The sequence below is a fragment of the Rhinolophus sinicus genome, linkage group LG09 (assembly GCF_036562045.2).
Source record: "Rhinolophus sinicus isolate RSC01 linkage group LG09, ASM3656204v1, whole genome shotgun sequence".
Classification (NCBI taxonomy): Eukaryota; Metazoa; Chordata; class Mammalia; order Chiroptera; family Rhinolophidae; genus Rhinolophus; species Rhinolophus sinicus.
Window position 1 is genome coordinate 64,482,242 of NC_133758.1, and position 16,050 is coordinate 64,498,291.

The 16,050-nt window shown below is 40.9% G+C and overlaps 1 protein-coding gene across 6 annotated transcripts in view; it reads right to left on the minus strand.

The window, feature by feature from the left end:
* Positions 1-16,050, minus strand: part of POU6F2 (POU class 6 homeobox 2) — a 485,143-nt gene that overhangs the window by 13,937 nt on the left and 455,156 nt on the right. For all 6 annotated transcript variants that reach the window (XM_074340527.1, XM_074340528.1, XM_074340526.1 and 3 more), the window contains one exon: positions 4,084-4,252. In XM_074340527.1, coding sequence (XP_074196628.1) covers positions 4,084-4,252 — 169 coding nt within the window. The remainder of the gene's footprint in view (positions 1-4,083; positions 4,253-16,050) is intronic.

Genomic DNA, 16,050 nt, shown 5'->3' on the forward strand with positions numbered 1-16,050 from the left:
CCTGGAATGGGGAGATTTTTGGATCATCCACCCACTCCATTTCATCTGAAACAGTGGTAGGTTGCCCAGTGCTAACCGGAGAGTCTTTGACCATGACGAGGGAGGGTTCATTGACCAAGGTTTTCACCACAGGTTCAAATCCAGTTGGACCTGGTTAAAACTGTGACCTTGGCCTATTGGATGGATTTGTTGCTCCATTAACCATCCAACTCAATTCAAGGATTAGCTGTTATAGCAATCCTTCGGTTCTGTCTCAACTTCTAAAACCGAGATAACCATCTATTATATAGTTATTGTCCCCGTACATATGTTGATCATAGCATTTGTTTTGTTTTATTCCTTGTGTTTCTTTGTAACCAGTTCATGACCTCACCCAGGGCAGAGCCAACATCTTGCTTATTTTTGCTTTCTTAATTTCTATCCCTGTGCCTGGTATACACATGGTACTCAATAAATTGTTTTCATTTCTATGTTGACAGACTCTGACCCTTCTTTTTCCCTGTAATTTAATCTGCATAACAACATCTGAAGTATGGGGTTAAGTCTCCCCACATTAGCGTATCTACAGATTTAGTGAAGTTTAATCTCGGACAAAAATGATTTTAATTGAATATTTTATGCTTGAATGTATAGTTAATAATATGCAAGATGTCTAGTTTTTCTCTTCATATTGACTTAGAGAAAAGCCTATGCTTTAATTGTAAGGCACGGGCCCAGGCTTTAAAAAATTACTCGAAGTCTATTCAGGTAATTTGATATATTTTGTCACTTAAATTTCACTGGATAAAATTTGTATGTAAGCACCTAGTCCTTTATGGCTGCTGTGGTGTACAGAGTGTGTATGACCCACTGAGTCAGACTTCTTTGGATATCATCCTGGCTTTGTCACCCATTAGATTTGTCATACAGGGGTCATAGTCTCTCAGCTAAGACTGAATCTGGTTCCTCTGACAATGGTCACGATGAGTGGTACTTTTCAGGATCTATTGATGCCAGCCTCAATATCTGAAAATAAGGATTCATAATAGTGTACTGTGAGTATTAAAATGAATAAAATATTGAAAATGCTTTGAAAACTCCACAAATGAAGGCTCAGGTGGAGGTTTGTTGGGGGTAATCAGCATCAGAAAATACTCCATGTACTTTTCAGTCTGTAGTTGGGTTTTGAGACAGATGGAAATTAACTAAACAACATGCTCAAAATCTGTGTTAACTCTAAGTTCTGCAAAGGGTTTGTGTAAAGTCTGATGCCCTCTCTCCTCAGTTCTTTATACTTTATATCAAGGATATGTAATCTGGTTCACTCATTCTGTAACTAGAACTTAGTTGCCCCATTGGCCACTGTGCAATTGAAGTTCCATCTGGCCCATTAAGTAGCTCTGTTACTGATTTCTAAGAAAGGAAAAATCCTTCCCTGCCCAGCTTGAGACACCTGACCAGAGAGAACCCAGTCTTGTCATCCTTCTGTTTGTCCGTCCATGTAGTCATTTCTCCCTTTAACCATCCAACATGTATTGAGTGCTTACCTTTTGTAAAATACTGTATTTGTGGGGGTGGTTGTACTTTTATTTCATACTTAACTTATTCTCCATAAAATGTTTGATCTCATTTCCTTTTCTTTCAGGACCAAAGCTTAACAGCCTATCCTAAATGTATGACCTTGATGTTATTTAGAAATAGAATATTTTATAGAAACTTATGCAGAATATTGAATTGGAACAAAGTTTGAATTTTTTCCCACAACAAACCTATGAGGAGTTCTTTTACTGGGAAACATCTGGCTATAATAAAATTAATTTATCCATGATTTTATTTAAGTAAGACTAGAGTTTCTGACCCAAATGAGAGAAGTTGTTTACCTAAACAACCTAAAAGAACAGGTCAATGGCAAACTCCATATATATCCTGAAACTCTGTTTCCTGTCAACCCATCTTAAGATCAAGAGCATCTAGTCTAATCGACTGAAGTACTTGGGTATTTTAATATCCTACCACAATCCCTCATTTTCTCATGCATTCCACAATTATCTTTCCTGCCTGAATTAGCCATGTAATTGAATATATGTATATCTATAAAGAAATATGTGTAGAGATATACATATACATAACACACATATACACTAAACAACATGTGTATGCATACGGGGTGTGATCAAACAATATGGTGAACGTTAAAATTAAAAAAAAAAAGTTACAGTAAAAGACACATTGCCACTAATCTCCCTCATAATGTTCCCCCTCACTTCGAATATACTTGTTCCATCATTCTTGCCACTTTCTGAAGCAGTTCTGGAAGTCCTCTTTCATGAGTGTCTTTAGTTGCGCTGTCATGGCTGCCTTGATGTCCTGAATCATTTTGACTTTGGGGAAGAGCCAGAAGTCGCATTGTGCCAGAGCTGGTGAATAAGGTGGATGAGGACACACCGCAATGTTTTTATTTGACAGCAATTGCCGTATACCAGAAGCGATATGTGACACAGAGCGTTGTCATGATGGAGGATGATTTACTCACACTTTAAAACACCCCTTCTCTCAACCATAGCTCACACCCAAATGACTGCACCAAATAAGTTGAAACTTGTCACACACTGTTACTAAGGTTTGATGCAGAGCTGCCTGTATTGAAGGTCCCTGCCTTTCCGTTGGATGGCCCTTGGCAGCAGCATTCATCATATTTTGTGATCACAACAGAAAGGCTGTGTCACACATTGATTCTGGTATGGCAATTTCTGTCAAATAAAAACATTACAGTGTGTCCTCATCCACCTTCTTCACCAGATCTGGCACTGTGCAACCTCTGGCTCTTCCCTGAAGTCAAAATGACCATGAAAGGAAAACGTTTTGAATCAATTCAGGACATTGAGGCAGCCACGACAGCGCAACTAAAGATACTCAGCGCAACTAAAGAGGACTTCCAGAACTGCTTCAGAAAGTGGCAAGAACGATGGGATAAGTGTGTTAGGATGAAAGCAAGGGGGAATATTTTGAGGAGGATTCATGTCAATGTGTCTTTTACTATAATAATTTTTTTTATTTAAAGGTTCACCGTATTGTTTGATCACACCTCATCCATGTTCTTTTGAGGAGGAGTTGCTTGTCGGGAGAGGACATGGCAACCCCGTTTGTTGTGCATTACCAGATTTGCCCCATGATATGTGAGGATCCCTATGATTCCTGTTATAACAGGCTGTTCATGATACTTGACTGAACATAGATACTCACATGTGTCCTTGTTTTATGGCACAGATTCCTATGCAGTGCTTTAGCCCTTTAAATCCATAACCGCTGGATTTTTGGCCTTTGGACAATCACATGTGCACATGTTCTGCTTTTTATATATAAGTAAAAATTGTACTAAACATGAGTAACTAACATTAAATTAGCTCATTGTCCCATTCATCTTAACATGTTTTCATTTGCATGTGATATATATGCTGTCTTCACCTAGGGTCAACTACCATTTTGAAAAATTGTATCCCTATGGCCGACTCAGGGAAGCAGGCTTGCAGGTGTATTGTATTTTATTAATGGTTGTCCAGAGATTTCCCGCTGGATTCCAGCCCATGCAGCTCCCCCCACACACCACTGGAGGCAGCCCCTTGTGCACACAACCTAACTGTCCACAGGCATTCACTCTTATTTCCTCTGACACCTACAAATAGAATAGCAGGGGACTTCAAACACAGAAAAGCAGCTTGACCTGCGGGCTGAGTGCCTGTTGTTGGTTATTTCAGCACTGAGCTATGTGGCTCATGTCAGCTGATCAGTTCCTCCTGGAGTGGCAGGACTGACTCAGCACATCAAAGCACTTGAGATGGAAACCAGTCTCTACAGGCACTCATCAGGGGGTGTGCTTTTGGGTCCTGCACCCCAAAGGAGTCATCTGGCCCAGGGCATGGACTTCATCCCAATACTGGCCTAGCAGGGCCAGGAAATGCCTCTTTGATGTGGAGAAAAGAAGAGAGAGAGAGGGAGGTAGGGTAGGAGGGAAAAAGAGAGAGAAAGAGTGAGAGAGAGAGAGAAGGCATTGCAAACAGGAGACAAGAAGCCACCATGATTTAACGAGCCGGAAAGGATACTTACTGCTGACTAACTGGCCCACGCTCAAAGCTGAAGAAGAAGAGGATGAGGAGGAGGAAGAAGAAGGCTGCCGAATGGGGCTCTGACACATGGATGCGTGGCTGTGGGCCAGGTGCAGAAGACTGCCTTGGGAGGCCGCTTGACCCACTGACGTCTGGGAGGGTTGGTGGAGCTACACAGGGGGATGTAAAAATATACAAATGAATGAAACATTAGGGGGAAATGTCGGGGAATAGAAGTTGCATCTGGGAGTATCATTTTATTTCCACAAATATATACTTCTCAGAAAGCATGAATACTCTACCCAACAGGCAGGATTTTTTTTTTTTTTGGTATATAATATGTTATTGCTTGCCTGACAGGCATTTTATTAGTAATTCTAAATATATTATTAATTTCCTAGTTGGCTTGCTGGAGCACCCAATTTTCTACATTTCCCGACCATGACTTGTAGGAAGACTTTCTACCTGTTCAAACAATTACAGCGCATTCGACAGGCTTCTCAAGTATGGAAAGATAAAATATAATGCTTACAATCAACTCAGAATGCAAAACTCAATCACAACAGTGTGGCTGTGCCCAATCATTTGTCTTATGTAACAGGTATTTTTAGGAAAGCTCCAATTTAGTCTGAGTGTATATGGAAACTTTCTGCTTTCCCAGACCAAAGAGTCTGGGTGTATTACTGTGGAGTCGGGAAAAATGCTCTCTAATATCCTACAGAAAATTAAGAGAGAAATTAGGGCGGTCAGGACAGAAACATCTATTCATATTTGTAGGTCTCTGTTGTCACTCTCCTATTCTGTGCCCACACTCTGTTTAGGGCTTTCAGGACCTCTCTCACTTAATTCTCAGGTCAGCCTGAGAAGTGGGTATATTTTGAATCCTTCTTTACAAACAAGGAAGCTGAGGCACTGAGAGGCAGAGGTTTTGTAGGTTCCGGCAGGTGTGGGGGAGCAGGTCTCTGCACATGTGAAGTCTGATCGTGGACTCTAGCTCTTAGTCACAATGCCACAAGTAAGAATTGACTAAATTTAAAACATTTTGTGTGCCTCAAGGAAGACCATGTCCATTTACTCATGACTCCTTCATAGGTTATCAAAGGACTGTTCTGAGAAGGGAGAGGAGCTAGGCTGAGGAGAGGTAGGAGAGAGGAAAGGGTCATGACTACAGGTGCCAGGTACTTAGAGGCCCAGGAGGGATCTCAGTTGATCTGTGCCTTGCCTTCCTAGAAAGGTGACACAAAGGGCAGGCCAGGATCCTGACCTGAGCAGGCACATGATTGGCCTCAGCAGTGGCCACCTGCCACCTTTATTGATTGGACATAGCACTTTCTGGCTTACACAGTGCTTTCATAGCCATCATCACACTCACAGAGGTGTAGGAGCTTTTTATAAAAGGAGCTCATCCATCCAGGGAGTAGAATCGGGTCAGGGCTAGAATGTTGGTGTGAGAGCCAACTACAAAATAGATACCAATCTTTAACTACCTTCCCGGGGTCTGAGAGCCAGCCTGGGGTGTTTTGAGTTCACATTTGCCATTGTTTTCCCAGTGTGTGTGTGTGTGTGTGTGTGTGTGTGTGTGTGTGTGTTCATTTCTTTCACTGAACTTTATTAAGATATAATTTACACATAATAAAGTACAACCCATTTCAAGCACACAGTTTGATGAGTTTTGTCAATTGTGTACACACCTGTGAAACCACCATCACAATCAAGATATGGAAACTTCCCATTTTCCAACAAAATTACCTAATTCCCTTTGCAATCAATTTTCCCTCAAATCCTGTCCCAGACAGCCACTGCTCTGCTTTCTGTCAAGATGGACTCATTTGGGATTATTCTAGAAATGGAATCATCCAGTATGTACTCTTTTTGTATCTGGCTTCTTTTGGTTGGGTACTATTTTTGAGATTTATCCATTTTATTGCATATATCAGTACCTTATTCCTTTTTTAGTGCTGAATAATATCTATATCTATATCTATGCCATAGATTATTTATCCATTAATCAGTTGATGATTACTTGGGTTATTTCCATTTTGGGGTGATTATGAATAAAGCTATTATAAACAGTCATTTTCAAATCTTTGTGTGGACCTGCGTTTTCATTTCTGTTATGCAAATACTTAGGAGTGGAATTGTGGCAATTACTTGATCATACTGTAAACACATATTTAGCTTTTAAAAAACTACCGAACTGATTTCCAAAGAGGTTGTAGCATTTTATATCCTCACCAGCAATGTATGAGAAGTCCAGTTGCTCCACATCATTGCCAACACTTGGGAATATCAGTCTGTTTAATTCCTTAAAGTGTTTTTTAACCATCAATTATCATTTTGACTTCAAGCAATTGTTAGTTAGGTGCTACTTTGTGCTTAAGGAGCTATTCCATCTGATCCCCTATGGTAATACTTTTGCTCCCTGATTCATGGGATGTGCCTGTCATGATGGTGAGAAGTAAACGACTGGCCCAAGGCCATGTGGTCTGCTGAACATTAGAATCCACCATTAGATTTCCACCTGTGGTTCAGGGCTCCTTCCAGGGTGCCATACTGTCCCCCTATCGGTAAGTGAACATCCTTATTGTCATTTGGCTGTGCTAAGTGAAGGCTAGATTGTCAACCAAAGATAACTATAATAGACATGGAATCCAAATTAATATGCATCAAGCATCTGCCTAAATTAATTAGCCTATCTGTTGAGCACATAATCAACAATTGAATCCAATAAATTTTATTCTGTAGGGACACACATTAAAGATTAAATCTATTTTTAATTTGCTTAATAAAATGTGATGGATATTTTCATGTCAGTCTTCCCCCTCTAGCCTATTGAGTTGCTTTTCTAAATATTGTTACTAGACAAAAGCTTTACAGTTGAGTTACTGAATCATGAGATAGTTTATAGTTTTACCATTTCATCAATATTTTATTGGACCTGGATGTGGTAAAGTACCATCAAGGAACTGGATAAGACAATAATCAATTAAAACTTTTCTTCCTCAGACAAAACTCAGTAAAAAAAAGTTACTAGGCTGCAATCTCACTTAGGAGTCACTAAAGCAAGCTAGGGCTTATGCATTAAGCTACGCAGGAGAAGAAATTCAAGAGGAAAGTAAAATAGTTCTTTTAAGAGCTTGTTCTCTGTCTGCACAGTTATAAAGAGATGAATCTAAGATATCTAAAAATCTAAGAATGATATGTTTCTTCCAAAGGAAATAAACATTTTTTTTTGTTTTTTTAGGATACTGGGTTCCTGCTTACCCTCTAGAGTTCAACCAGACAGTTCAGAAAAACCAACAAAAATTCAAAAAGTTTTTTGCTTGTCAAGAATCAAGATTATATAAGTAGTAATATCCTAATGGAGACCATAAAACTCTTTCCAATTGTCAGTGTAGACATGTATCTGTTAATTCCAGAATCAATTGTAAGCCCAGGTAGACTAGCTTATTGTACATACAAAATCATCCCAGAGATTGACTTCTCTTACAAAATTTCTTCCCTCAGAAAAAGAGAACATGAGAGATAACACTTCTATTACCTTCTATCCCTAAAACTGCAATTCTTTTAGGTAAACTGTAAAAATAACCCTATCTTTGATAGTCTTAGTTTAATGATTTTGGTGCATTAATCTTTAAAAAATTAAACTTAATATATATATATATATATATATATATATATATATATATATATTAAGAAAAGAGAAAGCAGAGATTTAAGCTACTTCATGAAACAACTCAGATTCAATATAAATAGTGAATATACTTTAAATAATAAGCTTCATTAGAAAAATGTTATTTAACTAGACTTAATTATGTTGATTTTCAGACACTGACAACAGTGAAAATCATATATACTTGTATTGCATAATTATTGGCAAAAGACATAGGTGTATAAATACCTAAAACATAATTGGCCACAAAAATTGGAATAGATTGCTAAAAGAAAATGCAGGAGTTAGGGAATAACTAGAAGCATGAAGGAAAAGCTATTCCTTTTCCTTGCTGGAGAGATAGAGAAACTTAGAAGCTTCCATGAAGGTGATGTTTCATTACATTGCTTTGATCTTAAGAGGCCAACTCTGCTGACACTATTTATTGGATGCTTCCTACCTGTTTTTCATACATTATTTTTAATCCTGGTACTAGCCCTCTTTGTTAGGTATTGGTGATAATCATTACAGAGAAGGAAACAGGGACTTTAAAGACTAAGTTGCTTTCCTGGGATCACACAGTGGTATAAGTGAGATTTGAATCCAGGTAAGTCTGACTCAAGAGCCAGCGCTACCTTCTACTAGAGGAACCCCATCAATTCCTGCCCAATCTTGTATTTGGAGATAGTGTCTTCAAAAAAGTAATTAAGTTAAAATGAGGTCACTAGGGTGGGACCTCATCTAATACAAGGTGAGATCAAATAATACAGTGAATATTTAAATTTAAAAAATTATTACAGTAAAAGACACATTGCCATTAATACTCTTAAAAACACTCCCCCTCACTTGGAACATACTTACCCCATCGTTCTTGCCACTTTCTGAAGCAGTTCTGGATGTTCTGTTTTGTGAGTGTCTTTAGCTGCACTGTTGTGGCTGCCTCCATGTCTGAATCATTTTGACTTTGGGGAAGAGCCAGAAGGTGCACGGTGCCAGATCTGGTGAATAAGGTGGATGAGGACACACCGTAATGTTTTTATTTGACAGAAATTGCTGTATACCAGAAGCAATGTTTGACACAGAGCCTTTCTGTTGTGATAACAAAATACGGTGAATGCTGCTCCAACGCCCATCCAATGGAAAGGCAGGGATCTTCAATATGGGAAGCATCGCATCAAAGCTTAGTAACAGTGTATGACAAGTTTCAACTTGTTCAGTGCAGTCATTTGGGTGTGAGCTATGGTTGAGAGAAGGTGTGTTTTAAAGTGTGCCATAAATCATCCTCCATCATGACAATGCTCCATGTCACACATTGCTTTTGGTATGGCAATTTCTGTCAAATAAAAACATTACGGTGTGTCCTCATCCATCTTATTCACCAGCTCTGGCACCATATGACTTCTGTCTCTTCCCCAAAGTCAAAATGATTCAGGACATCAAGGCAGCCACGACAGTGCAACTAAAGACACTCATGAAGGAGAACTTCCAGAACTGCTTCAGAAAGTGGCAAGAATGATGGGATAAGTGTGTTTGAAGCAAGGGGAAGTATTTTGAGGGGGATTGATGGCAATGTGTCTTTTACTGTAACCATTTTTTTTTTTAAATTTAAAAATTTACCATATTATTTGATCACACCTCATATGACTGGTGTCCTTATGACAGATTAGGACACAGACAGGTAGAGAGGAAAGATCATATGAGGACACAGGGAGAAGATAGCCATCTGTATGCTGAGGAGAGGCCTTAGAAAAAAACAAATAAATATAGAGAAATTCATTTGGGGAGAAAAATACTCTCCAAATACACAAATGCAAAATGAAGGAGGTCTGGACTTTTCTAAATATGTCAGGGAGCCATATGAACCACAGGCTACGTCTCCAGGTGGTGTGGTGGAGAGAGTGAACGCGGTCCAACAATCAAGTTTGGGAACTTCCCACTGAGCACTTACACAGTGGAAAGTTTGCGAACTTAATTGTCTGACCAACACATATAACTCCGGGAGGTTGAGCAGAGGTGAGAGTAAGCACAGGACACCGTGACTCCCCCACCTCCCTGCGCTGGCTGGCTTTTTTCTGAGTATTTTGTACCTTATAGTAGCTTGAAGAGAAATGGAATCAGTGGTTCTCAAGATTTAGCATTTGGCAGAGTCACCTGGAGGGGCTGTTAAAACACAGATCACCAGGCCTCACCCCAGAGTCTGACGCAGTAGGTCTGGGGTGCACAAGAAGTTGTGTTTCTAACAGGTTCCCAGGTGCTGCTGCTGCTGCTGTTTGAGGGCCGCATGAGGTTTGGGAACAAGCTTCTCTTAGAGAAATGGTCAAGAAAGTGGATTTATTATGTCTAGACAAGAAAAGCCAGAGCCCAGATTTTAAAAGAGCCTTCAATGATTCGGAGGACATAACGAATGCCTGAGTGTCATTGAAGAGTTCATTCTACCGAGGGCAGGACAGGAGCAGAGGGGTGAAGCTTTCTGGAAGATCTGGGGCTGACATTAGGACAATCTAACCGAATAACTATGAGGATCTGGAAGGTGGTATCTAAGGGAGATTTTAGTTATCTTCGTGGCCAGTTTGAACGAGCCAGGAAGGAGTTAGCCTTTTGGCAGAGTTTAGGAGACTCACTGGCTCCTCCTTTCCACTCTCTTTCGTGACTGAAACAGCTCTTTGACCTAAGCAGAAAGAAGAGCCCCAGATGTAAGCCTCTATTTCAGACTCCTCTTGTCTGCAGGGGAGTAAGTATGGGAGAAGCGCCGGTGGTCTCAAGAAAGAGAGCTGAAAGCAGTGTGGCTCCTGCCAGGCTGTGAGGATGGGAGGGCATGAAGAGAGGAGAACGAGAGCAGGATTCAGGGGAGATGTCCAGGCATAGGCAGGGAAGGCCAAGGATGTCCTTAGATAAGCTACACACAACCCGGGCCCAGCAGGGCCAATGACAGGATGGGAGTCAGGTTTTACTGCAGAACAGAAAATGAGGGATTAAATGCAGTTGAAATGATGAGGTGGGAGAGCATGGTGAGAGGAAGGGGTTGATATTTAAAACAGATATAGAGAAGATGGTGCTGCCTGCAGGCACCAACTTGCAACGGACTAGAAAATGACAGGAGACAGACTCAGAAAGCCACAGAAGGGCTTACGCGGGGCTTCTCCGGAAGCATGGCTCTGGGATGCTGGTACCTTGGGCAGGGGAACACTACAACTGGGCAACGGTTAAACTGAACACAATTGACTGAGCACCCCTCATGGGCTGGGTCCTGAACAGGCTGAATCAGTCTCGTCCCTGCCCTTCAGGAGTAGACTCTTAACGACAGTACAGTTTGATGAACATGAATGCAGCATGGGAGAAGCAGCGGTGAAGGAGAAATGCCATGAAGCTTCATGAAGGAGGGGTCCTGGACAGAAGAACAGTGGCAGGAGTTGGCCAGACAGAGAAGGTGGGAAAGGCATTCCAGGCCAGGGGCACAGAATGTGTAGGGAGCATGACCCCTGTTAGCTGGGCTTGGCAGGGACCAGAGAGGTGAGATGCACAGGTATGTGCCTGGGAGGTCAGAGGCCTGTTTTCTACTGGAGTCACTGATACATATTTCATCCATCTAGGAATACCTTACACTATTTTAGATCCCTTGTGGGTGGAAATGCCTCATTTATATCACATTCTGGGAGGCTCCAAGGAAAAATTGGGAACCATTGATTCGGGCAAGGGCTGGGAAGGGAAGTTGATTTTCAAAAACATATCAGTAAGAACATTTTTGTATTTAGTTGAAAAAAATGGATGGATTTGGATAATCATATGGCAGTTTAGAGAGCTAATTTAAATAAACCACTTTCCTTTGGCTTCCTATTAGCACCAAGATTACTTTCTGAAGAAAAACTGAGTGCCTTCATGGATGGCACGCTCCAAGTGTTATAACTATGGTATTTAATTTTTGAAAAATGTCATGCTTTGATTTTACAAATTGCAACATTTTCCCTTTCAAATGTCTATACCCACTAAATCCCCTTGGGACTTAGTCAAAAATGAAGAATAAATATATACAAAAATGATGTCCGTGCTGCTTATGAAGAAATCATTAATTCACAGCCATAGGATAGTAAAGGCAAGTGAGGGGGTCTGGGGCACTCTCACTTTAGGGGGTGGAGTTCACCATAATCACAGTAGCTGCAAAATCCCATGGAGGGATTACTTCTGAACTCCACCAAATATTTTTGTAGTAAGTAATTTTTTCATGTCCAGAAGGATATTTTTTTGTCTCTCTCTTAGCTAGTCCTTTTGTGACTCTTATTTTCTTGTATTGTTCATCAAAGATCTCTGATATGGTACTGTGGAAGCCGTGTCGATGGTAGCAGATCCTGGTACTACATATTTTGTATTTCAGATGATAACGCTGCAGGTTCTCAATCTTTCATCATTAGAATAAATCATCATCAAGAGTAGTTGACACTCCACTCTTACATTTTATTCAGGCTCTCTTAATATAGGCAGATGTAACAAATTAAATATGTAATGATTTTTATTAAATGAAAATAAACCATCCCCGATCGTCTGGTCTGAGAGCCCTATACTTTACTCCATGCAAGTGGACTTCCTTCTGAGTGTGAGTTAAGGATCTCTCTGCTCCTATCATTTATAACGTATTTTACTGTTGGAACTATGCTCTTGTGAGATCAAGCATTTGTCATAAATCACATGAAAAAAATAAATTGAGAAACTTCTCTACTGTGTGATAGAAACCCTTTATTTTTTAGTGGTTATCCATATTATACTTCTTCAATGCAAAGGGTAACATTTAAAGAAAAAAAATTGAAGACCACTGTCCTTATATCTCCAGCTCTGAGGTTTTAACTTTTGGACTCTGGGCATTTTATGATCCACTATCCTCAGAATCTCAGCTTTTATAACTGGGACTCAGACTTGTGACTCTCCTGTCGATTCACCTAACTTGTTAACTTTACTACATGTTCCAAGGTGCTTCAACTGAGCTGATGCTGAAGAATAGCAATAGTCACTCATCTACTTCCACCCTTTCCCTGATGTTCCTGACCAGGTTCACTGTCGGTTCCCTTGACCTTTCTGGGACTGGGATAGACCAGTGGCACATGACTTGAACGAAAGGGATGGGCTGGTCAGTTCCTGCTGTCACCTGGGGATTCGGGAAGGTTTGCATGTCCCTCATTTAAGCTGTGCTCGTGTTCTCTCAGCATCACATACATGAGAGGTTGTGCACATACACCTGTGAGGAGAGTCTGCTCTCTGGAATGCTGGTTGTAACTGACATGAGCTGGATTTGCAAGGCACACCCCCAAGAGGCTGGCTGTGTCTTCCCAGTTGCTAGATCTCCAGTTCTATAGAGATGAGGATGGTGGTGGTGGTTAGACCAGCAGAGGCCCAGATGTTCCCGCAGTGGTAAGGAGGTTCCTTTCTAGGAGCAGCAGGCGTGTATGGGACAGCTTCTGAGGCACATCTGTGCTCATGAGAGAGACTGTGGAAATGGATTAATGAGGCCTCCTGTAGGCAAGGATTTGAAGAGTGGTCCCATACCTGCCTCTGATTTGCTATTTCTTGGTTAGGTCCTTTTCCTGGATTAAAACTGTACTACCTCAAATCTAGAGCTGTAATTTTATGTAACAGCAATAGTCTATCACCCAAACACCCTGCTTTGAAATTCAAGGTGAAAGTGAGAGCTATTTTGAATTAAATGCTGATGATTTCTAATTAACTCATCACCTTTTTGGCAATTTACAGCTTAGCTTTGCTGACAGAAATAGTTTTTAGCACATTGTACAAAAAGAGGTCAACCTCTTCATTTTCCCCCTACAGATAATTTTGAACTTAAGTTTGAACAGATGGAACTACGGCTTAGAAAGCTAATGAAAGAAAGAGGACATTGCCTTATTGAAGGAAGTATTTAGAAGGTAGACAGTGCAATGGGATCTTGTAAATAAACCAGCTGAGAGACGGAGGCTGGGGTGGGTACAAAAGCCTTCCATGATGTGTTTGGCAGGAACTCTTCCACTGCCTACAAAGCTGACGAAGAAGACTGTGGCTGGGAACCTGGGGTCCCAGGCAGTCATTTAGATTTAGCGTGAGGATCAGGGAGTAACACAGAGGTCTCTATCCCTAGGAAGTATGTGCAGACCTGGCTTTGCTTTTCCTGGTGTTGAGCCCTCACTGGAGAATGTCCCCTTGCCGGACCCTCTCACAGGTCCCCTCACTACTGCTGATCTTAGATGCACATTTGTGCAACTCTCTGCTGAATGTCTGTGTCCCTTACTAGGCTGTAAGCTCCTTGAAGGAAGGGCTCATGGAATCTGTCTTTTCCACCAGCCTAGTTTGGACGTGCAGTGACTGACAAATAGTAGGTGGCCAACAAATATTTTTATTAAACAGATTTCTTATATTTATTGAACAAGCAAATGGATTTTCCAAGCATAGCCTCTGAGTGCCACCAAGAATGAGCTGTTTTCATGGTTGGCTCAAAAGCCAAAAATGGCTGAGGTCTCTGGACAGACATTTCCGCTTTGTTGCCAATGAATGATATATCAGTGCTTTCTTCTTCCCTTTTCCTTTATATTTTATTTCCTTGCTAAAGGCTTTATATGTTAGCTTCCCAACAACTCATAAAGCCCTATACTGAGTCATACACTCACTGTTGGTGTCCATCTTTCTTTCCACTACTTTTTCTTTGTTGGTGCAGCCTCCAACTGCAAATCTGGGCCTTAGGCTTGCCCATGTCTGGCTTCCTACCTCATGCAGTTACTTGTTTCAAATGTTTCAAGCAGAGGCAATCCAGACTTTAAGACATCACAACAAAGTAATAGAAGAAATGATGTTTCTCCATTGCTTTACCTGATTTCATCTCTGCAGCATTTGACACTGTTGTCCATGTCCTACTTTTTAAAACTCTTGGATGTTAGATCAACACACTTTGGGTTCCTCTCCTACTTATCCAGCCATTTCTTCTCTCTCCCTTCCTCTTTCATTCCTGAAATGCTGATGTTTCCCAAGGTGACTCCTTTGCCTTCCTTCCCTTGCTCCTCAGCATTTCTCTGGATGTCTTGTTTTCAGCTACAACGTGTGTCGTCATGACTCTCAGATCCTGTTCTGAGCTCCCCTACAATTCGAGATCCTTAGTTTCAACTATCTAGTGCCTGCTCTCGTGATTTCTACTTGTGTTTTGCTATAGTCTCCCAAATGGTTTGTTCACAATAGATGTTTCACCATTTCACTTCAACCTCTATCTGCTATCAGAGTTGTTTTCTTGAAAAATAAAGCTAAGAATGCCATCGCCCTCTTAAATCCCTTGTATAGACCTCCAGGGCTGCAAGGTAAACAAATCATCATCACCATCATCGTGGTAATATAAGTGCTTACTGTATGCCAGGCACTATTCTAACCATTTCATATGTATGAGCTCATTTAACCCTCACAACCACCTGTGAGGTAGGTACTGGTTACCCCATTTTACAGGCGAAGAAACTGGGGCACAAAGATGATGCATAAAGTGTTCAAATCACACAGAGACAAAGTGCATCCTTTTCAGCTTGATTATAGAGCCCTCTCTATGCTCCAGTTACATGAACCTTTCTCCTGCTTCTCAATACTTGGCTGTCCTTCACATTCCCCTGACTCTGTGCCTGCTGTTACCACTGCCTGGAATGTGGTTTGCCCATCATTTACCTGGTTAACTGTTACTCACCCATTAAGACTCAGTCTCCAAGTCATTCTCTCTGTGAGGACAAAAAACTCTCTGGACAGAGTTGGTCACTCCCATCTCTGTGCTGATACTAAGCTTTGCGCACATGTGTCCTGTCATAGGACATTTTCTGTTTTATTGCACAATGGGGCTTGCTTTTGTATCTGCATTCTCTAGAAGACTATGAGCTCCTCAGTATTAGGAAGAACCGCTCTTCCATCCCTGTTTCCTAGCATTCAGTAGGGACCTGCTTTACAGATGGTTATCAAAACAATGTTTGTAGGAGGAACCAACGAACCGGAAGCTCCCTGAGGTCAGGGACCACGTCTCTACTCTTCAATGCTGTAAACCCAGCCTCTAGCGTAACACACAGGAAGTGCTCTGGTGCTGTTTGAATGAAAAACTAAACTGGATTGTCAAGGCTTTAATGAAATTCAACCAAGTGGAACTTCCTATTTTGTATGCCCTAATTTGTAGACATCAATCTCAGCAGCACCAGGATGAAATCTCGTGGTGTTTAATAATTTTTTTTTCATTTGCAATTAAGACATAAGTGGTCTTAGTTTCTTTTTGACTGCTTTTAAAATTGTCTGGAAATCAAGTATCACAGCATCGATAAATAAGAACAC